The sequence below is a fragment of the Polypterus senegalus genome, chromosome 5, assembly GCF_016835505.1.
Source record: "Polypterus senegalus isolate Bchr_013 chromosome 5, ASM1683550v1, whole genome shotgun sequence".
Taxonomy (NCBI): Eukaryota; Metazoa; Chordata; class Cladistia; order Polypteriformes; family Polypteridae; genus Polypterus; species Polypterus senegalus.
The window spans coordinates 741,128-764,232 of record NC_053158.1 but is presented as its reverse complement, the minus strand read 5'-3'; the positions used below and the strand labels follow the sequence as shown (position 1 = coordinate 764,232).

Genomic DNA, 23,105 nt, shown 5'->3' with positions numbered 1-23,105 from the left:
AACTCGTTTAGGGGGACACAACACACCACTCTTAAACGATTATTTGGTGTAAGGAAGGAGAAAAGCTCACCACAATCACCCATGTGAAAAAGTAACTGCAGTCACTCAGTCATCCAGTGAAGCAAATTGTCAATTAAAGGTGACCCACTCAGGTTTTATGGCTGCCAGACCACCCGAGTCTTCACATTACTTCATCAGGACCTTTCCAGCAATGTGAAGTTGACTGAAGGACCTCAACAAGCAGCACACCAGGCCTCCGTCAAGAGAAAGAAACTCCGTTGGGAAAGTGTGACAAAAGGGGAAAATGTCCTGACGTGGTAGGACAAGAACGAGGTCGGCCGGCCGGCCCCCTAAGGACTGTTCACAATGCACTCAGTGTTTGAGATGGGGACGTCGCTACGCCTTGAGCATCAATAACACGAGGGCCGCATCGATCTTCTTCTACCCTCTCATTCACGACCAACAATGAAAAATAAATAGAAGAGCACAAAAAACCCGCGTCTACTGTCCTGAGTGTTGGTGACCGTCACCTCACATGAAGGAGGTCAGCGGTGAACACTCGACGTGGCTCTCCCACTGTATTCATGTATTCGGTTTCTCTTACACGTGAGAACATTGATTTTCTTGTAGTAAAGTTTTATTCTGTGAGTAAACACAACGCTGAGGACGTTCGAAATGTGGACCCTCGTCTCCGTTTTCGCTTTTCATCTGCGCTCTGCTGCCATTTTTAACTCCCGAAAACAGACTTTTGGGAACGGCGGCTCAGCCTTGCTGTGTCGATGGCCAAATGTGGAGGCCTTTGAAGACGCGGCCCCTTAATTGTGCTCTGATTGGCTCCTGCTTATCACGTGGCCCTTCCCTGATTGGCTCCTGCTTGTTCCATTTTCTCTGCTCACCTCTCACTCGTGTGTGACTCTACCTGATGATTCCACTTGGTCGTCTGCACAAGTTAAATTTATTTATTTTTTGTTATTTGACGTTTCTGCTCTCTGTGTGGAAACAAATGAAACTGCCAATGAAGGACTTGCACAGCGGGCACATCGTCCTCGTCGTGTTTCTGCTGTGGCGCGTGTGCCCCGTGGAGGCGAATGACAATGTCCTGTGCGACGTTTGCTCGTTTTAGTGTGAGTGATATGAAAACTGTAGCGTGGATGGCGAGTATTTCTGTTTAAAAAGCGAAAGCGCAGCCTCCATTACTGTTACGACACTCTGTGCCACCAACTGGTAGAGTCTGTGCTTTGATGTAACAATAAAAAAACGAATACAACCATCTCACTGCACAGCGTGTGTGGGAGGCCAGCAAGGGGCGACTGACCAGCAGGTGCGGCCAATGGGGACACACTGGTGTGATCGGCTCGCCCTCCATCAACCCACCAAACGACATGCAGACCACAGCATCACATGGGAGATAACCATCTGGAGACTTGCAGAGGACAAGGTCACCAGAAGATGTCTAAATGCCAGTGATTTGCTCAACATCCAGTGGAAAAACTGACATGCAAATGCAAAATGTCCCTTGTCAGACTTGTGCCAACAGCCTGAAATGTTCACTCTGTCCACTCTTCCAAAGGGGGTGCAGAGCCAACCTGGAGCAACACTTTCATCTCACACATGTGGAACACACGGGGTGCCAATTTAACATCATCAGTCCACCTAAACTGCACCTCTTCAGAGACAAAGCTGGAGAAACCCAAAGCCCTTGGCGGACTCCCACCTGGACGCTTGGCATGATTATACAAGGTGATGTCTGCCTGGCCTTTGATAGTAAGAATGTCGGAGCTACAGTACAATAAAACATGGTTGTGATGGACTTTGGAAGGAGTTGACACTTGGGTACTTGACCAGAGTCTCCTTAAGGAGAACGTCCACCATGTCTGTGAGCCGAAGCTCACGTGTTGTTGGAGCACCGCAGCAGGACGAGGAGCCAAAACAGGAGGAGCAAAGTGACAACAGCGTAGCTCAGAGGACTTGATGTGATCGAGTCAAACCCAATACATTAAAAGGTGGTCCTCCCTGGTGCTTGGGCCTCTTCGCCTAACATTCTGTCTGGTGGTCCACACATGCAGCATTACACAGCCAAGAAGTGCTGATCCAGCGAACGTCAAAGAAGACTTGAGCAAACGCTGAAGAGTGAGACGTAGACATGCCAGCTGACTTCAACCACTCCGGTACTCCACACAGGGCTGAGTGCTGACCTACCCTCAAGAATCAGAAGTGAAACGAGTTGAATCCGGTGGATCTTATAGCGGAGGCTCCTCTACCAGCGTTGGTGAAACGAAAGTCACCGACGACATCACGCAGGACCCACACCAGCACTACCATCGAGTCGTATGATTCGCTGAAGAGGCGCATCGCCCACCACTCGTCATGGAATTGACTGGACTCATTACTGGACACAATTGGTCATTCATTTCAAGGGAAGGAGGACAGAAGCCCTGAGAAGGAGGGGGAGGGGGAGGGGGGGTCTACATGCTAATGGAGGTCAAGTGACACGTGACGTGTTGATTAGCACATGCAAGTGACAGTCACACTGGGTCCCTCACTATGTGACAAACCTCCAAAGGTGGTGGCCCTTGCTCTGCCACATCATCAAACATCCAAAAAAAGTGGTCTTCTTGGTTTGAGACCACCCGGCTGCACATATTCACTTGACGGCCCATCCCACTGCACGAGACCCCGGCCCAGCCTCAGTTGTCAGTGAGGTGGCAGGGCTTGACCGACACTCTGTGATCATTTGGTGTAAACCCAAGGTGCCACCACGGTGGTGGGCACCATCAGTCACGAGCCCTCATTGTCCCACAACACCCACAATAAAGCACAGCTTGGCCCAGGAGAGTTTGACTTGTGACAGCTTTATTAAAGCGTTGTTGTCTTCTGTCCCTCCAATCCCACAATGCCTAGCCATTGCAGGCTATGGTGGCCTCGGCTTTCAGGTGCATTTCCTCTCCACAGGGAGTCCATGCTGTAAACATTAAAAACCAGTCAGTGGCACACGGGTGGAGCTCCAACGTTCAACAGGAGAGAGAAGTTGAGGCACCAAGGCGAAGGTAACGGGTGGCCGGGCGTCTTCAGTTGGGAGTCCACAGCAGGTAGCCGCCAATGAAAGCACGATGCACGACAAGATAAGTGACGGTTGCCGCCAGGTGCCATCAGCTCTGGGCTTGTCTTCTCTTTTGGACTAGCTCTGCCAGAAGCTTGTAGCGTGCCATACACTCCTCCTGCAACGAGAACAACTGGCATGAAAAAGGCACCGAACAGACCCGTGCGCTGCCAACTCATCCTTTACAGCTTTGGATCGGTGTCTCGACTGACCTGGACAGGTTTCTGTCATTTGAACGCTCTTGCATAGCCGGTTATGTCCCCCCAGCACCCCCATTCCAGCCAGAGAAGGCTGAATTCCCAATAAGGGGGAGTCCATAGTAATCAATGCTGCCTGTGATGGGGGGGGCCAGGGCTTTCAAGGTTCCCCTCTGCCCTTTCTAAGTAGAACCCCTTGGCTTCCTTTTTGGTGGAGCGAGGCTCACGTTGATGTGTGGCCTCAGTGGAGGTCTAGTTTTAGGGGTGAGGCCTCATTCTGACTTTCGTACAACAGAACACCAGAGGCTTGTGGACAGACCCTCAGCTGACCCCTGATGCTCAACACTCAAAACATGAGGAGCATAAGGCACATTTGTGGATAAAATGGCTCACACCGACCAGGACAGAGGGCAGCAGGACTGAGAGACTCACCATCCACACCCGAGGTTTTGGTGACGTGTGTGCGTGCGATAGTCAAGATGGTTGGGCTTTGTACCTTGGACTTCCCGGGGACGATTTTGGCAATCTTATCCCACCGCTCGGCCGTCCCCCTTGGATACTGCTGCAGGGCGAGCTCTAGAAGCTTCTGCTGGTTCTGCGTCCACACCTCCTCTTTGGCTTTCTTCTCATCGCCACTGTCCTCGTCACAAGCCGTGCTGTCATAATCTCTTTGGCGCCGGCCTTTGGGTTTCTCGTCCACCTCCTCTTTGACCACAGTCCTGGTGGAGGTCTTTCCCGCTCGCCGTCGTCGAACTCTACCGTCGGCTCCCCCATCTTCACAGGAGTCAGCGTCCGCAGGCGCAAGCGAGTCGTCATCGGCGTCCCGCTTTGTGATGATGGCATCAGGTAAATCGGCACTCACTACTTTCGAGCTTTTCACCGTCTGCACCGAGGATTTCAACTCAGAAAACTTGACCGTACCTGCAAAACAAAGAAGACAGATGAGTAAAGAGAAGTGGGAAACAAGGAGGACCAAAACACAGAGAGGTGCCAACTGCATACCTGCTTGGCTGGCGACGCAGTCCTTGACCTGCTTCACCTTGGAGGTGACCTGCAACGACGCAAGTTTTGGATAAAGTCAAAGAAAGCAGCGTGATGGGGTCTGAGCGTGGGCATCAGAAAGGTCTGGAGGGGGAGGCCAAGCCTGCTGGACTCTCAGCCTGTCCTGCGCGGACCAAAGCAAGCGCACTCTCTCTAGAACCCCTAGCTGCTATTTAAGCAGGCCTCCTTTGTGAACTGTCTGCCCACTGGGGGTCCATTTGAGGGAGGGGGATTTGCTGGTACCACACCAAGTGACAGGTAAGGGGACGGAAGGGTAAAACCGTGGGGACAACGGGAGGCCCGAGCAGGTCATGGACCGAGCATGAACTCTGAAATGCTGACGCTAGCAGAAGCAGCACTGAGATGTGCGTTCAGGTTGGCCACCCAATCAAAAGTAAGCTTATTGGTGAAGGACCAATAGAGACCACAGCTAACTGTTAAAGGGCGAAGCTTGTGCCAGCAGCGCCACGCAACCGACATCCCATAATTCCATGCTACCTCAACACCAGCATTAAGGGGTAACTTACATCTGCCACCGAGCGTCCCAGTTCATGCGCAATCTTCTCCCATCGACCCGGAGTGCCCCCTGGGAACTTGACCATGCTCCGGGTCAGCTGACTCAGGTCCTCGTCCGTCCACTCGGGCGCCTGCAAGGACACAAGTCGCCACATAAGTGAGTCGTAGTCAAGATGCCCCTTTCGCGCCACAGCAGCTCTTCAAAGTCACAATTCCTACTGGGCTGCTGCCCAAGGGTCAGAGGTGTGGGCACAAACTGGCCACGCCCCCAATCTCAATCAACTCTCCCACGCCTACACGTACTTTTTTCTTCTGCAACTTGCCCTTCTCGTCCAGCCAGTCATTCATCTGCGCCTCGACTTCCTCAATGGTGGCCCCCTGATCGTAGGATGGCACAAAACAGTCGGCCACACTGTCGGCGTACTCGGGGAATTCCGTTTTGGTTTTCTTCACCTTGGGTTTTTTCTCCCCTGTAATGAAGAAAGGTAAAGATGAAGCAGCGAGAGGTGGCCGGTGTGCCCGAGACTTGTGGTGGAGTGCAGCTGGAAGGTCCTGGTGGGTCTCCTCCACCTGTAATGTGCCAGGCCTTCTCTGGCATCATAAAAACAGGCAGCCCAGCCACTATTTGTCACCCGTATTTCTGAAATATCATCATATTGGCCACATTTGTCCTTGTGCCACCCACCCTTTCTCCCTTTTAACCCTTCGGTCATAGCTCAGACCCTTGGAGACCCCAGATCGGTCACCTCTGAACCTTAACTGATGTCACCCACGTGACTAAAATGGGACACAGGTATTCCAAATGAGGCTTTGAGTATTCAACATTACAGGACACTCACAAAGACCCCCAACCCCCCGTCAGGTGTCCCTACTGGACAGTGGTCCACTAGTCGGGGCCATCACTGGACAAAGAAGATCTCTGCATGCTTTGGGTGGGAGGACACTATATAAGAGGGTGGCCCTGTGTGCCCGTCGTTTGTTCTCTTTATTCATCTTTACTTTAGATTTGCATCTGATGATCTGGTCAGCTACTTGGAGTCAGAGGTCCAATTTATGACATTTGAATTAAATTACGTGCATCAGGGGGCTTCCTCACTGTAGAAGACACACTAAATGCGGCTCCATGTTTAAGGCCCTGTATGACAGCAGTGGGGTATCAACCGTCAGAAGACTGGAGGACCCCCAGGCCACCAAATACGTCACGGCATCAAGAGTTTCCATGTGCCCCAGTGAAGGGCACACAATGGTGGGTGAGACACGTGTTATATTTATATAGAGCCTTTCACAGCTCACAATAGGACGCAGTAATACCTGCCCTAAGCCATACCCCCCCCAAATGTGACGGCACGGGCACCTACTCTGTGCGGCCTCCTGCTGCGCCAGTTCCAGGGCCGCCTCCCTCTCCTTCATCTTCATCTCCTTGTAGTCTTCATAGAACTGCCTGGCATCCTGCAGGACAAAACAACACAATCAAACAAACGTATCCAGCAGGGCGGCCCCCAAACAAATGGGTGTAGTGAATGTGACCAGGGGGGCCAAGACCACAGCAATGCCCACTCCAGGCCGCTTTCTTCATCTTTTTTTTTTTTTACTTTGCACAGCACCTCAACAGCCTGCTTTCTATAAAAGGCGCTATATCGTGGAATCTTACATTCATCAACAGCCTGATCAGATCTGCCCGGGGGTTCCATTATGTTTATTACCCAAGTACCCGAGCTGTGGGTGATGGGAGGTCTGAAGATCATGTATGGGTCAGTTGTGAAAGGCGCTATATCAGCCTATGAAAGTCTCTTACCTGAATCCGCTGTGGCAGCGACTTTAAGAAAAAATAAAACCAAAGTCCAAGTTTGACGGGCAAGACGTCGTACCACCGCGGTCTGTCCGATAGCCTGGAAGAGAAGAGGAGAAGCTGTCAACATTTGAGGGGGGCATCCTGGCAAAGGGCAATCAGCAGGGAATCCTTCGTAGCTCCGTGGGTTGACCCATGTGGTGCCCTGAAATGAGCCAAAAGAGAAACCCACTCTCATCTCGGCATCAGATACAAGGCAGGAACCAACCCCGGAGGGGGCACCGTACCTGTATGTGAGCCCAGGACATATAGATGCCAAGGCAAGGCCGCGCAAAAAAAAAAAAACCAACCCTGTGGCTGCCATGAATGATGACCCAGGCAGCTGCCCAATTGCCAACCTCTTCTAGCTCTAAAGCCAGTGGAATGGCACAGGTGGGCACCGCAAGGCTAGTCAGTGGATCGCTAAACTGCAACACAAGTCCCTTAAGCTGGGCCATCAATGGCACACTGGTCCAGTTGCCCCAGCCATGTCCTTGGGCACACCCCAGCGAGGGCTCAGCCCTGCTGGGTGAAAGGCGCTACAAACACAAGTGGGACGTGCATGTTTTTACCTGTCGCTTCGCTCCTGGGCCGGCTTGGCGTCCTCGGTGTTCCGGCTGCTTCCCTTTTTCCGTTTCTCCCGTCTCTTCCGACTGAGCAGCTCGTCCTGAAAGCACACAGCAGGCGGGTTACAGGTGGCCACGCACTCCTCCATGTCCACCACTCAGCCCCGCATGCAAATCGAGCGAGAGCAGGAGCCTGGAACCATAATAGGCGTCGCCGTGGTAACGGGCACCACTTCAACCCCGAGGCCTGGCGTCCGACTCAGACGGTTCTCTGCATCTCCATAGCAATCGAGGCTCCGTCTAAGAGAGCCATTCAGGAGGGAGGCCGGCGGGCCGGCTCGCCAATTACGCGCCCTGAAAATCCGAGTCCAAAGTCCTCAATGGCTAATTAGCTCCCCGAAGTGAAGGTGGCCGGCGCCCGCGCCCTTTAGTGATCACGGCGGAAACAAAAACAGAGGAATGCGGCGAGCGCGGGCACCCGTCCGCCTCTCAGGACCCTCTTTGTTCCATAAGGAGCCAACCATTGTTTGTCTGTGCAATTAAACTGGAAAGTGGCAGGCGCCATACAATGGAAGGAAAAGGGCGGGATGGGCACAGAAATGGAGGGGCACTGGAGCTCTTTAAACCAGAAGCCTGATGAGATGGCAGCTAACAGAAGAAAATGAGCCATTGGGGGGAGCGAGTGAGAACATGGGGGACATTACCTCGGTGTCAGTCGAGCTTCGGAGGACACCTGCCCCACACTTGTCTGTGACACTCTGAGTGGGCGGACTGGCGACGCTGACCCCTGCCAATGAGCATACCATACGGTCATTTGTAAAGGTGCAGCTGGGCACTGACAAGGCACTGGAGGCACAAACCGCATTTAAGGGGTCAACATCAACTTCACTTTCAATATGGGCATCTGGCACAGTGGACAAAAGGAAGGTGGCCGACAGCAAATTCACAGAGCCATCGATGCAGTTTGACACAGGACAACACGCTGGCATCAGCGGGCACCCATAGAGCTCACTTGGAATCGATTAATCCGCCATACACAAAGAGCTCAAAGTCATCGGTGGTCCGTCCTCACCCATCGTGTCGGAGATGTTGATCCTCAAGTTGTGAGAAAATCTGAGAAATCAGCACAAAACTCCAAAGCTGTGACGACTGTGGCAGAATTCTGAGCGCCCTCGAGGAAGATGGAGACGAGCACAAAGTGCTGCTGGAGGGCAAAGGGAACGGTAATCACAGAAACAAGATGGGCGACGCCGCCCTCTGAAAAGGGCCACATTCTCATGGGCATGGCAACAGACTAAAAAGAAAGTGCATCAGAAATGGAGATGTTCAGGTCAGCCTGTAGGTGGCGCTAGTGAGAAGGCTCCTCCAGGGCTGAGAGAGCTAAACCTCAGGGGAAGGTGATATGAGGAACTCCATGAGGTCTTCAAACTTCACCAAAGCATCAATAAAACTGAGGAGGACACCTAGTGGAGACCAAGAGTGGTGAAAACTGGGAATAAAACTACGGAGTGATGGAGTGGAACAAGACGGCAAACAAGAGTTTGAAGGGACATCGGCAACACACAGATTGTCAAGACTCGTTTCTGTCTATTTATCTACAAGTCACCGATCATACGGGGGTTAGGTAGTGGGTAGATAGATACTTTATTAATCCCAAGGGCGAGCTGGAGGTGGCACTAGTCGCCCAAGCAGTCGTCCATTTTGTTTCGGTGTTGGTCCCCCACTTTGCTTTACTCCGAGTTCCACGTATTCCACACGGTAAGTCCATGAGGTCACCAGGGAGGGTTCAACATTCATCTCAGTCTAATCAGAGCACAACAGAGTCTGGCTGCAGACCTCAAGTGGCAGACCCCTCGGTTTGCTGCTCCCGCCACAGAACCCTGTGGTGTCACTGGCTGAAGAGTGTCACAGGTGGGCTCAGTTTCAAAGGTCAAGGTGACAAATGGCCCCTTCAAGTGGGAAGTCAATGTGTTAGAAAGAATGCCAGCCAATGAGACCGTGTGCCACCCCACTTAGCACTTTTGACCAGCATATCGATCTTCACTGTGGGCAGTCATTAAAATGAGGGAGGCTGGTGCCCGCGCTGTCTCAATGACCGTGCCCGCCAATCGGCTGCTCCACTTCCTTCACTAACCTGGCCGGAACTCACCAGTACGAAACTCCTGATGCCCAAAATCTCTCAAGCACTCGGGCACACAATGGCTGCCCACAGGATTCCAGAGGTCTTTGTGCCCACACATAATGCCACAAATATTAAAAATGTCGTTAAATGACAGGGGTCCAGTGCTTTAGCTACACAGCCATCTTCACAAAATCAACTCACTTGCCTTTCACCAAACTTTTGAGGGGGGCAACCAGCTCATCCACCAAGGGGGCAACAAAGAGCCCGTGGATGCCTTCGCCCGTCCCACCCAGCATACTCTGTTCAACTCACTTGGCCCCCGTATGCATGCCACATTGACCTTCCAACTTCCAGTCTCATCTCCTGCCATCTCTTATCTAATTTAGTTCCAACAGGCAATAAGTTGCTGCCCTCTGATGCCACCCTTAACAAACCCTTTGACATGCTGGCACAGAAAATGGCAAAATGAAATGTTTACCCAGAGCAGGAGACAAGCAGCACCAGCACTTGTGGAAGGTGTTGGAGGTGCCCGCTGCCCTAGACGAGATGCCCTCAAAGTGGCCAGTTGCTGTGACCCCACCGTGTCCACCACAGGCGAGTTCAGACCATGTCTCGCTGGGCATCCGGTGCCTCAAGTGACCACTTTGAGGACACCCTGGCAATGCGCCCTGCACAAAATACAGATGGCATAGCAGTGGCATTTCCAGCACCAAACATTGATGGGTGATGCTACCAACTTTTAAGTCCAGTTAAGAGACTTGAGAGTAAACAATAAGGCTGGGCACACCAAGGGCATCGACAAGAAGTGATGAAAGACCGGTGCCCATCTCCAACCCACCACTCACCAGCTGTTTTTCCAGGTACACTGACCACATGCCAGCATAGTGGCCAACAGTGAGGATGATGAAGAGCAACAGGCCCAGCTCAGCATTGCTCATCTTCCTCACTCGCCTGTAGTAGAAGACGGGCTGACGCCAGTCGGGCAACCCGTGGAGCAGAATGTCGTCATACCTGCAGGGAAACAAAGAGGGAAGTGAAGAAGAGCCGAGTGTCGCATCAGGGTGTACCACTAGGGGGCAGCACAGCTCCCGAGATGCTTGAACCCGTGTCCTTTACCGATGTGGGCATCTCGACCAGAGGAACATTTCTGAACTCAAATCCAAACTTGTGAGACTGCCAGCTATGAATGGCACTAAACACAAACCCGCTGCCTTGGGTTTTCATATAGCGCCTTCCTGTGATGTGTGCAGACGGACATTCGGAACCTGCTGCCTGAACCACTAGGGACCCTGTGATGTCACAACATGGTGACAGGAACATGGCAGGGGTCTCAGAAGGTGACAAGCCGTGTCCTTTTACCGAGCCCCCTAAACGACTGCTGTCCAGTAACCAAATCAAAAGCCCGCTGGCCTCCTGTCCTTATTACCGAGATGTCAAATGTCATTTAATATGGCGCCTTGCAGAACACACCCGTCACTACACCCTCATCTTCTGCACCTCTTCTGAAAGCCTCTGCCCTCATTTGGGTGACACGTCGCTGTCCAGTAGACCTCCGGACCCCCACATCGGAGGGGCCGTCACATCCATCCTGCTGTTCATTTCCTGAACCTGCTCATCCAGGGCAGCTGGAGCCTACGGCAGCGGTCAATGGGCACAAGGCAGCAGTGTATCACAGGGTGAACACACGCACAGACAGACAGACAGACGCACAGACAGACAGACAGACCGCATCACCAGTCCACCTCTCCTGCATGTCACTGGACTGGGGGAGGAAATCCACAAGCACACAGGGAGGACAAGCCAACGCCATGCTGGGGGCACCTGGGATTCGAACCGGGTGATCAGTGAGGCGATGCCAGAGTCCGGTGTCTGGAGGAGCCACTGAGGGGTCCGACACTGGAGATGAAACGGCAGCACTGGGCGCATTGCATTGTGGGAGTTTTGGGGATTTATTTGTCAAGTTTTTGGCCCGTCTGTGAACGAAAAGGAAGGTGAGAGCCGTAATCCGTTCTCGTTTATCAGAGCGTTGGTGAGACGGGCAGTGAAGATCAACGCCAGCACGACTAAGGCTGCTGATCCTAGTGTCTGCCACACCGGCGTATAGCGCCACCCGCCTATCAGTGACTCACATGACACTGGAGGGTCTGATGTGTCCACTGGACTGTGTGCTCGGGACAGTACAACTGCTGCAGTTATATAGTGCCGTTCACCTGCCCCCCCCCGCCACAGCCACCCCCCCGCCACAGCCACCCGTGACATGGCCCATCATATCAAACAAGGCCTTTCTGAGGTATCTACCTTCTATATAGCGCCTTTCCTGCCTGTTAGATAAGCAGATTTATGTTTTCTTCCAAATTAAAAGCAAGTTCATTATTTTAAGAAACTTTCATTGATCACAGCCCAGGGAGTGACCACATGTTGGTCAGACAGACAAGGAAGAATCTCCTAAGACAAAACGATTGCCACAGTCCAGCCAGGGTGGGGAGGGCAGCTGGAGCCGACACCAACAACTAAAGGGCACAGGCAGGAACTCCAACCAGACAGAACGCCAGTCCACCACGGGGCAAACACACCAAAACACACACCAGGGACAATTCAGCAAGGCCAATACTTGTCTATTATATAGCGCCTTTCACTCAGTGTGGTGGTTAAGGCTTTGGGTTCAAATCCCTCCACTGCCAACACTGTGTGATCTGAGCAAGTCATCGGACCTGCCTGTGCTCCAAATTGGAAAACCAAGAGAGAAATGTCACCATGTGTGTCATAAATGTTATATAAATCACCTTGGGTAAAGGCGTCAGCCAAATAAGTGAAACTTATATAGCGCCTTTCTTAAGCATTACTTAGGCTGATCTGTACTTGAATTAAAACGAATTTCTGCATTTCAGCAATACATTGGTAATAATCATGGCGCTATACAGTGGTGACATTAGTCACCAGCGTCACAAAGCCTCAGCGCTTCTTGACAGAAATGTGACATTTTATATTCACAACTGAGCGTCGCCCTGTGGTGGCCCGCACCCTCTGAGCAGACAGACCACTTGAGGCATAATGAGGTGCCAGCTTGATGCCACCAGCCACCCCCTCAGAAGCAGCGTGCCTGTGTGTGTGCCCTGTGATCAGATTGGGGAGACACGTTAGGACAGACAGACAGACAGGAGCACCTCCGGCCACAGCGGACTGGACGCTCATCTTTAATTCATCGCCCGCCCGTCAAACGCAGGAGGAGATCAACTCACCGCTGCCGCCGCTCATCGTCCTTAAGGACTTCATAGATGGCCACCAACTGAAAAAAAAAAGTGTCATCAATTAGAAACAGAAATTCAGTGCCGCCCGGAACAGAACGGGCCGGTCCGAGAGAGAGAGACGCCATTATAGCGCCTAGACGACGGCCACTGTGAGCCAGCGGACCGTTAGACGCGCTCACCTGCCTAAACTGGACCTCGGCATTCTCGTCCTTGTTCTTGTCCGGGTGCAGGGTCAGCGACAGTCTGCGGTAGGCCTTCCTGATGTCCGCGGAAGAGGCGTCCTGCAAAAACACAAAGGCAACCCGATGTGAGACGAAGACGACGAGACGCTCTCCGTCCAAGCCGAGCCACAAAATGCCCACCTGCTTTAAAAATGGGAAGAAAGGAAACCGATTGAGGAAAAATAATGAAAAAAATGAATGCGCACTAATTACACTGAAAGAGGTGAAAGGCGCTATATCGAGCAAGTAAATACAAGTAAATAAATGAAAACTTTTAGTCAGATGTGAACGGCACCGAGAAAGAACAACAGAAAGTGTTTTTGTACTGCTGGCCATTACAATAAAGACAGACAGCGAACGTCTCGGGCCTCATTCTGCCGGCGCTGTTCCTCCTTCCTCCGCACTCCACTTGTTCCCTTCAGTCGGCGCAGAGCTGGAGGCCAGCGGCTTGTCTCCGATGGCGGCTCCGAAGCGCCACCTACAGGCGGGTATGTTTTCAGCGCCAGCGTCGCTTGTCTACTCTGCATACCGCTGCCCTCTGGTGGCCGGCTGAGGAAGCTGCGCCTGCCTGATGCAGCTGTCGGTTTCTGAAGTCACAAGCGCTGCCAGCAGGTCACAGGCTGACACCCGAAGCCCCGCCCAAACACCGAGGTCGAGGCTAAACAGATTAGCTGGGTGTCTCGTGGTGGGCACCCGTGGAGGGGCATTGCCCTGTAACTTTTTTTCGGTGACTGATTCCGGGACTTGGCCTGCTCAATTCTTTTATTTTTTTATATTTGGGCCGTCTGTGTATGACTGTTGGTGGGCTGTGGACCACCCTGACCAAACACTGACTTATCTAGAATCGACTACCCAATTTCTGATGAGTCCCAAATAATGGCAGCATTCAGCTCAATGTGTGCAGGCAGTGTGATAGAGGACTCGGACATCAGTGACATTCATGGGGGCTCCCTGACCTCCAAGGTGGGGACTGACCACTCTGAACAGACCATCACCGATATTCCTGTATGCAGGGCTGTTTTGGGGCCCACTGCATCTCCTCTGTGTGGCATCCAAGCACTTCAAGACCCCCGTTTATACCAGGAGGCAGCCGAGCCCTCATGTGCCATCTGTCACACCCATGAGCTCCGCCGTTTCCTTCATCTGGTTTTCTAATCTGGCAGGAAATCTTCAAACGCAGCCAATGAACTGGAGGCCTTCAGAAACCCGAGGCTCACGTGGAACAGGAGACCACCTCTGTCCTGGGGCGCTCACCTCCATCAGGGTGGCAAAAGCACTTTAGTGGGCATGGCGCACCTGCCACGTTGGCCCAGAGGCTCATCTATCACCAGCTTCCTCTTTTTCCTTCTACCTTTATCTGCCTTAATTTGTGTTTTTGGTGAACTTCATTTTCATTTCAAATTGCGCAAAGTTGAGTGACATTGTCAGGTGAAGGTGCCGATAAACAAGTGGTAGACATGCCACCACTGTCTGGGCCCAAGGCTAGTGACAGCTACAGATGAAAGGGGCTGGACAGATAGGAAAGGCACTATATAACAGTTTGAGATGAATAATGCGATATAACATAGAAAGATAGACGTGAAAGGCACTATATAATAGGGACACATTGATAAAGCAGTACATGATAGATATGTGAAAGGCACTATAAAATAATTATGAAAGGTGATCAAATCTTAAAGAGCATTTGTTCTCAAGGAGAATTACCTACGTATGTACGTATGTAACGGGAGAGACGGATATAAAAGGCACCACATGATATAAAGACGTGAAAGGCGCTGCGTAACTGAGACAGTTAAATACTGTAAATAACACGGGCAGCACCAGCCAGCCATGAAAGGCACTATATAACAGGAACAGATAGATAAGAAAGGAGCTATAGAATAGAATGGGGTTACAGAATATAAATATATAGATGACAGACACTGTATGAAAGGGACAGATAAGGCATTTCATGATTGACAGATGTGAAAGGCGCTATATGATTGACAGATGACATGTGAAAGGTGCTGCATAACAGAAACAGATAAATAAGTTCAGCTTTCGAGTTTCTCCCACACGCCATGTTACTCGATCAACTTCCTTTGGTTCTTTATCCCACCGTTTAAACCAACAAATAGTACAGTACGTCTTTCTTTGCCTCCATTTGGTATTCGCTGAAATCCTTCTATTTTACCTCGTGCTTCTTCCATTGTCTTTTCACAGAACGCGGAGCTTAAGGGGCCATTTGTATTGATTTGCATATTTGAAGAGGCGTAATTCTGGGAGGAGTTGGGGCGGGGCAGCAGGCGCGTGCACGGGCGTTACTTTTCACGCGGACCGGGATTTATGTATCGAAAGAACGTGGAAGTTGGAGCACACACAGATTTATGCATCTGGATTTTTTGGTGTGTACGAACATTTCTGTTTTTGTCCTTACGCCATGTTGTAGTGTGAATTCTACGCACGGCGTTATGCGTGAGGCCCCAGGTCACCACTCACCTGTGCCACATTTGTGACAGATAGATGAAAGGCACTATATAATAGGGACAAATAGATAAAGCAGTACATGATAGATATGTGAAAGGCACTATATAATAATTATGAAAGGCGATCAAACCTTAAAGAGCACTTGATGCCAAAGAGAATTACCTACGTATGTATAACGGGAGAGACGGATATAAAAGGCACCACATGATATAAAGACGTGAAAGGTGCTGCGTAACTGAGACAGTCACAGTGAGGTCCATAAATATCTGGACAGAGACAACTTTTCTCTAATTTTTGTTCTGTACATTACCACAATGAATTTTAAATGAAACAACTCCGATGCAGTTGAAGTGCAGACTTTCAGCTTTAATTCAGTGGGGTGAACAAAACGATTGCATAAAAATGTGAGGCAACTAAAGTATTTTATGAACACAATCCCTTCATCTCAGGGGCTCAACAGTAACTGGACAATCGACTCAAAGGCTATTTCATGGCAGGTGTGTTCAAGTTTGTCGTTATGTCTTATCAATTAAGCAGATAAAAGGCCTGGAGTTGATTTGAGGTGTGGTGCTTGCATGTGGAAGATTTTGCTGTGAACAGACAACATGCAGGTGAAAGAAGCCATTCTTAAGCTGCGAAAACAGAAAAACCCATCTGAGAAATTGCTACAATATTACGAGTGGCAAAATCTCCAGTTTGGTACATCCTGAGAAAGAAAGAGAGCACTGGTGAACTGAGCAACGCAAAAAGACCTGGACGTCCACGGAAGACAACAGTGGTGGATGATCGCAGAATCATTTCCATGGTGAAGAGAAACCCCTTCACAACAGCCACCAAGTGAACAACACTCTCCAGGGCTTGGTCGTGATCGATATCCAAGTCTACCATAAAGAGAAGACTGCATGAAAGTAAATACAGAGGGTGCACTGCAAGGTGCCAGCCACTCATAAGCCTCAAGAATAGAAAGGCTAGATTGGACTTTGCTAAAGAACATCTAAAAAAGCCAGCACAGTTCTGGAAAAACATTCTTTGGACAGATGAAACCAAGATCAACCTCTACCAGAATGATGAAGGCAAGAAAAAAGTATGGAGAAGGCGTGGAACAGCTCATTATCCAAAGCATAGCACATCATCTGTAAAACACGGTGGAGTCAGGCAGTGTGATGGCTGCCAGTGGCACTGGGACACTCGTGTTTATTGATGAGGTGACACAGGACAGAAGCAGCCAAATGAATTCTGAGGTGTTCAGAGACATACTGTCTGCTCAAATCAATTGGGCGGCGGGCGTTTCATGATACAGATGGACGATGACCCAAAACATACAGCCAAAGCAACCCAGGAGTTTATTAAAGCAAAGAAGTGGACAATTCTGGGATGGCCAAGTGAGTCCCAACTGAGCGTCCAGTTCACTTGTTGAAGACTAAACTTCAGACAGAAAGGCCCACAAACAAACAGCAACTGAAAGTAAAGGCCTGGCAGAGCATTAAAAGGAGGAAACCCAGCATCTGGTGATGTCCAGGAGTTCAAGACTTCAGGCTGGTATTGGTCTTTCAACCAAGTATTAGAAATGAACTTTTGATTTCCAGTTATTTAACGTGTCCAATTACTTCTGAGCCCCTGATATGAAGGGATTGTGATCAAAAATGCATCTGAGTTGTTTCATTTCAAATTCATTGTGGTGATGTACAGAATCAAAATGAGAAAAAAGTGGTCTCTGTCCAAATATTTATGGACCTCACTGTATATACTGTACATAACAGGCAGCACCATACAGCTATGAAAGGCACTATATAACAGGGATAGATAAGAAAGGAGCTATAGAATAAAATGGTGTTACAGAATATAAATATACAGATGGCAGACACTGTATGAAAGAGACAGATAAGGCACTTCATGATTGACAGATGTGAAAGGCGCTATATGATAGATTTGTAGGCTCCTTACTGTCCTGTGTATACAGTCCAATGAAACTCTTACCGCACAGGGTGATTATGAAACTCTTACCGCACACTCACCTGTGCCACATTTGTGACACCTTGATGACAGGGCCAGATAATTCAGACAGACTAGATATCTGAAAGGCGCTAGATATCAGAGACAGACAGACAGACAGATAACAACGACTGTTTAATAGACAGACATGATAGGCGCTATATAAGAGGTTTACAGGGTCCTTGCTGTCAGGTGCAGGACGTGAAGTTCTTACCAGCTTAGGCTAATTGACATACAGCACCCTCAGCACTCTGGTTGGTGACAGATGTAAAGGCGCTATATAACAGGTTCACAGCATTAGTACTGTCACGCGCATGGAGTTCAGTGGAATTTTTTCCCGAATCGACATGCAGCACCAAACCACCAAATGACATTCGGGGACTCCCTGAGGTTCTCGTTTTCTACCAGCGGCCCTGGAGGGTCCGAGGCGAGGGGATTATTCTGAATGATCTCAGACTCGAAAAGTAGGGGAGAAAAAATAAAAAAACGGAGGGAAATCTAAAAGACAAACTCTAAAATCCACCTCGGCGCGGAGGCAGCAGCAGCAGTGCTACCGGGGAGTAAAAACTTCATCTCCCAGCAGTCCCTGCAGTGGCTCTGGTTGGACGCCTGCCAAGAGTGCAGGGGCTGCTGGGACAAGGAGTCAGTTCTACAGACCCAAGCTCCTCCTAGATGGTCTGGGGCTCAAACAGGATTAGCTTCGGCTGGGTGAGCCACTCTGAAGTGCGGGTGGGATGGACGCTGGCTAGCAGGTCATCACCTCCAGTCCACGCCTTTTCCATTCAGTCATTACGGCCATCATTGGGTTCAAGGCAGGAATTGACACTGTACTGACCCCTACTCTCTTTTCTGTTTCTTTTTCCGGTTTCTTTGTGGTGGCGGCCTGCGCCACCTCCACCTACTCAAAGCTTCATGATGCTCCAACAATGATGGACGGATTAAAGGCAGAACTCTCGTGACCATCTTCATCAAGCCCTTCCGTGAGAACCCTAAATCCAAAGAGGACTGTTTCATTTATGTGAAGTAGAATGCCCAGAGGGACTGGTCAGGGGTCTCATGGTCTGGAATCCTACAGATTTTATTTTTCTCCAGCCGTCTGGAGTTTTTGTTTTCTGTCCCCTGGCCACTGAACCTTACTCTTATTCAATGTTAATTAATGTTGTCTTATTTTAATTTCTTACTGTGTCTCTCATTTTTCTATTCTTTAATATGTAAAGCACTTTGAGCTACTGTTTGTATGAAAATGTGCTAAATAAATAAATAAATAAATTAAAAACTGCGTGAGGTGACTGTGACAGGATAGGTGCCAGACTGTAAAAAGGGACCCAAGATGGAGAAGGACATTTAACAGGCTGGACTTTTTAATTGTCGTTTCTTTATTGGTTGGTTTTCTTGTTCTTTTAATGTCCCGTTTTTACAAGGGGGGCTTGGGTTGGTTTTAGTGATTTTATTGATTTGTTTTTGGTGCAATGACAGGGCCAAGCCACGGACCTGGGCCGCCAGTTGCACTGGGTTGATGGTGGTGTGTAGCCTTCCCGTGCAACTGGTGGCTATTAGTGTGAAGCAGTGGGTCCGCAGTTCTAAACGAATGGCCAGCTTTTCAACTAAAATGTCACCGCACTCACGGCTTAAGGAGGGGACATGTCAGGAGTGGCCCCCGGGCATCGCCATTTCCGCACGGACGTGCACAGCTGTAGGACCCGCTGCTAATCGCCACACCTGTGCCACATCCCCATTTTAAAGTGCAGGGGGAGAGAAAGACGTCTAAGAAACAGGCGGAGGTCAAGGAGAGAAGGCGGCAAGAAACCGTAAAAGCCGTTGTGGGAGCGAGTGAGAGCCCCTTAGGAGGAGTGTGTGGCCAGCGGTCACTGGAGTGACCAAGAAGGTGGTGTCCTCATTGCACAGCTCATTATTGACGGTGCCAGGTTTGGAAGGGGGAGCTTGGAGCAGGACCACGACAAGGAGGACCCTGCTAACACCAAACAAGTCCTTCTAGATGCCGTGGATGGAACCAAAAAAAAGGGACAGGCCAAGTCACGTTCACAAAATGAAAATGATTTCTGGAGCAAACGCCGCCCATAATGCAAAGCAGCCGTCAAGATTACAAGTCAGCTGGCAGATAAAATGAGTAGCAGGAACCAACACAGCGGAGGGTGTGGCGATGGCCTTCAGCAGGGACTGCCGTGCCCACAGGACCCTTCCAGCTCGTTACCCGACATTCTTATCGAGGTCACCGGTGCTTCTCAGCCACTCTGCAGGGAGTTTGGGGTTTGTCAGGGTAACGGGAGCCAACGCTGCCTTCAGTTCCATATTCTTAGCGAGATGGTGGTGGGCTTTCATGAAGATCAGTAGTCCAGTCGGACATCCCCAGTGACTCGGCCCAACTAGTCCACGACGTCTCTGATCGTTGGGTTGGCTGTGAGTGCAATGAGAGGAGACCACCAATCAAAGTTCAACCGGTGGTACAAATGTGTAGAATGCCAGGATGAGGGATAAGAAAGGCGGGCATGTTGGACCTCCGAACAGAAGAGCAGCTCGTCTGTACATCCTCATGAGCGCTCACTGGTGGTCAGCTGTCCTGCGCACACACACACACACATACATAGAGAGCCCACCACAACAACTAAAGACAAAATGAAACCTGTGTGAGGGGAGACGCAGACTGGGTATGTCACTAGACGACCGCTCCAAAATCGGTAAGAATACGTAAAGGAAGTCTGTGATTGAAAATTGTGGGACACGTCACGTAAGGCAGCACATTTAAGTGGGGAGGTGAAATGTCACAACTCAGGTCACCGAACACTCTGGTGGCACATCATGAGGAAGGACGACGTGGGGTCAGCTGCTTTGTGTTGTTTATTAATGAGGGGGGGGGTAGCACAGAACTCTGGGCCCTGCACATGAGCAGCCTCTGGGGGCCCTTCTTCTCACACCCCCAAGTGGGACATGAGTAATCATTACCCCCACTATGAGACCCATGTCCATTAATGACAAGTTTCAGATGTCCTTCTCTTCATGTCTCTCACAGCACACAGAGTGGCGACGTGCCACGCGGGCCATCGCAGTGACGTGAAGCAGACGACACTAAAGTGAAATTGAAGTTAGAGCGCCCGCCGCCATTCTCATCTAATCATCAAGGTGCCTTACGCCTTTGGCTGCAGACTGGGACTTTATGATCTTGGGGTACACAGGAGACACGGCAGCCCCTCGGCGCGCTGGACTTGACGGGCTAGAGACGCAACTCTGGAATGGGACATGAAAACAGGGAGTGGGCACTGGAGCACTAAGGCCCATCTCAGGTCTTCAAGAAGATGAAGCTGAATGTAAAAGCCATCGCTCCACAGATGGCCCCCCACGGTGACTGGGACTAAGCCAGACTTGCTGGATTTAACACACACTGCTATGGCGGTGAATGTGCCCTCATTACTTCGATGAAGTCCACACGCCTGGTAAGCTAAAGGGGTACCCAACGTGAGGTCAGCATGTCAAATTACTCTTTGAACGTCCGACACATGAAACAAACGTCAAGTGTGACAAGAGGAGCAGAAGGCCACACACACTTAATGTGCAAAGGTGACGTCCGACCACAGCCAAAGCAGCACCGTCCTCTGCACAAAGGGATGACCTTCCCAATCTGAATGTGCCCACCAAGTCCCCAGCCTTTCAAGCCCCTGGGGTCCGAGTCAGTGACTTGCCATGAAGAATTCACTCAAGCTGATCTCAACACCACAGATGGCTCATCTTTAACGAGGACGTGCGTGGGTTCGAACGGAGACGCAGAATCGGCTGAAGTGGGCTACTAAACGGACCCGTGGCTTACAAAGGAGAAACCCAAACACGACAAAGGTCGGCGGCTCCGAGGTCTTGTGCCGGATGGATGCAGGCTTGAAGCCACCGTCGGGGGTCTGGCTCGGTCGGGGGTCGGTGCGCTTTGCAGCCCATTTCGTGGCTTTTAAACTTCCCGGTAAGGCCAAACGTATTCCACGGTTTTGTTTTTTCGGACGGAGTCAAATCGCATGGCGCCTCGGGGCTCCCTTCGCTTTTCCAGCCCGGCGCGGTAACATCTGCAGGTAAAGACGCGACGTAGCGGGGTGGGCGCACGACACGTCAGCATTGAGGGGGCCGCACGTGTCGTGTCGTCCCGTCCACACAGGCCCCTCCACCGGCGGCTCGCTTCGTCATGCCGTGGACAGGCGAGGCGAGCGCTTCTCGTGGAGCGCCAGGCCACTACGATGGCGGCGGCGACAACAGCAACAACCCGAGGACCGGCGATCAGACAGACGGCACTCGTACCTGCTCAACTGACAGAAACTCGTAAAAGTTCTGCGGCACCTCCTCCACCAAGTCGAAGAGCTCCAAGTCGCTCTCCCAGCTGTGCACCGGCAGCGGACTCCAGACAAGCAGCCAGCAGGCAATCAGCAGAGCCTGGGGCGGGCAGAGCTTCTTCATCGTGCAACGGCATTAAAATCCACTAGGCCATCCAAACCATCGTTCCTTGACCAGTAATAAATGGATCAAGAAAAAGCAGCCAACTTCACTTCCTCATTTCTTTACGCGTACCGTTTTCTTCACAGGAACCCTGAATGGACGTGGCCGGCGCCTTAAGGGAGCAGCGACCGAGCTAGCACAGGAAGCGCAACCCCGCTGCTTTGACGGTGGCGGTAGCGGCGTGCGCGACCCCGACGTAGTCGCTGGGCAACTAGAGGCAATCGACAACGCGCATGCGTTTGGCGACGTCAACTACAGTCAGCGCGAGGTGTTCTAGACCACGCCCACAACGGAAACGAGTCGTGGGGTGCCTTAGCGAAAGAAAAGACTCCGCCTACTCTTGTGCTTCGTTAGTTCGAAGGCAAATCGCGGACCCGCGAGTGGTGGAAGTAACACGCGAATTTAAACGTGGCCGCAAGTTAGAATGCGGCAGCGACCTGGAGTGACGGATGGACCCAAAGACGAAGTTTCCTTTAGAAAGTGAAATTGACCACAGTAGTCCATCTGCAAGATGTGGATGGAAAGTAACACAAGACCATATCCATAGATTCATCCATCCATTATCCGACCCGCTATATCCTAACTACAGGCTCACGGGGGTCTGCTGGAGCCAATCCCAGCCAACACAGGGCGCAAGGCAGGAAACAAACCCCGGGCAGGGCGCCAGCCCATCGCAGTCCATAGATTCAAATAAAATTATAAAAATAGTTATAAGAGGGGAAGCCTGTCTGGAATTAGCATGTTGTAAATAATCAGGCTGACGGCCACAATATTGACCGCTGGTTCTCAAGTAAAGGCTAAGGTGAGCATTTCTGCTTTGGCTACACGTTCATCACTCTTTTATTGTCGTTTCTGTTGTCTTTATATTATTATTTTTCATAATGTTAAGTTCTTTGTCGATTTTCATTATTATTGGTTAATTAACAGATGGCACAGGTTGGGCTGGCATCCCTGTCGGTATTGTTGCCAATTCCGTAACTGGCCAAGAGGCCAATATAACACATCACTGATCTGACTTTCATCAAGTAGTGTTCTTCAACCAAACAAAAGTAATGTTTGCATTTGGGTGAATGTTTAGTGATCTGCTTGTTTGTCGGAATATGTTTCTCTGTCGTTGTCAATGAACCATCATCATTAGATGGTCACTCAGTCCTGTGTTTGGCTTGATGCTGGGCAGATGTCGCTGCCTGAGTTCTTTGTTATGCTCTTTTATTGTCGTTTCTGTTGTCTTTATATTATTATTTTTCATAATGTTAAGTTCTTTGTCGATTTTCATTATTATTGGTTAATTAACAGATGGCACAGGTTGGGCTGGCATCC

The 23,105-nt window shown here is 50.5% G+C and overlaps 1 protein-coding gene across 1 annotated transcript; it reads right to left on the bottom strand.

The window, feature by feature from the left end:
• Positions 1-2,836: 2,836 nt before the first annotated feature.
• Positions 2,837-21,958, bottom strand: dnajc1 (DnaJ (Hsp40) homolog, subfamily C, member 1). The gene is made up of 12 exons (XM_039754250.1): positions 21,591-21,958; positions 12,798-12,899; positions 12,610-12,656; positions 10,216-10,381; positions 7,255-7,349; positions 6,650-6,743; positions 6,213-6,303; positions 5,158-5,324; positions 4,866-4,985; positions 4,300-4,348; positions 3,794-4,218; positions 2,837-3,218 (listed from the first exon to the last, which is right to left on the bottom strand). Exons 1-12 carry the CDS (start codon positions 21,744-21,746, stop codon positions 3,150-3,152), a joined length of 1,581 nt encoding a protein of 526 aa, XP_039610184.1. The 5' UTR covers positions 21,747-21,958; the 3' UTR covers positions 2,837-3,149.
• Between the last annotated feature and the right edge of the window lie 1,147 nt (positions 21,959-23,105).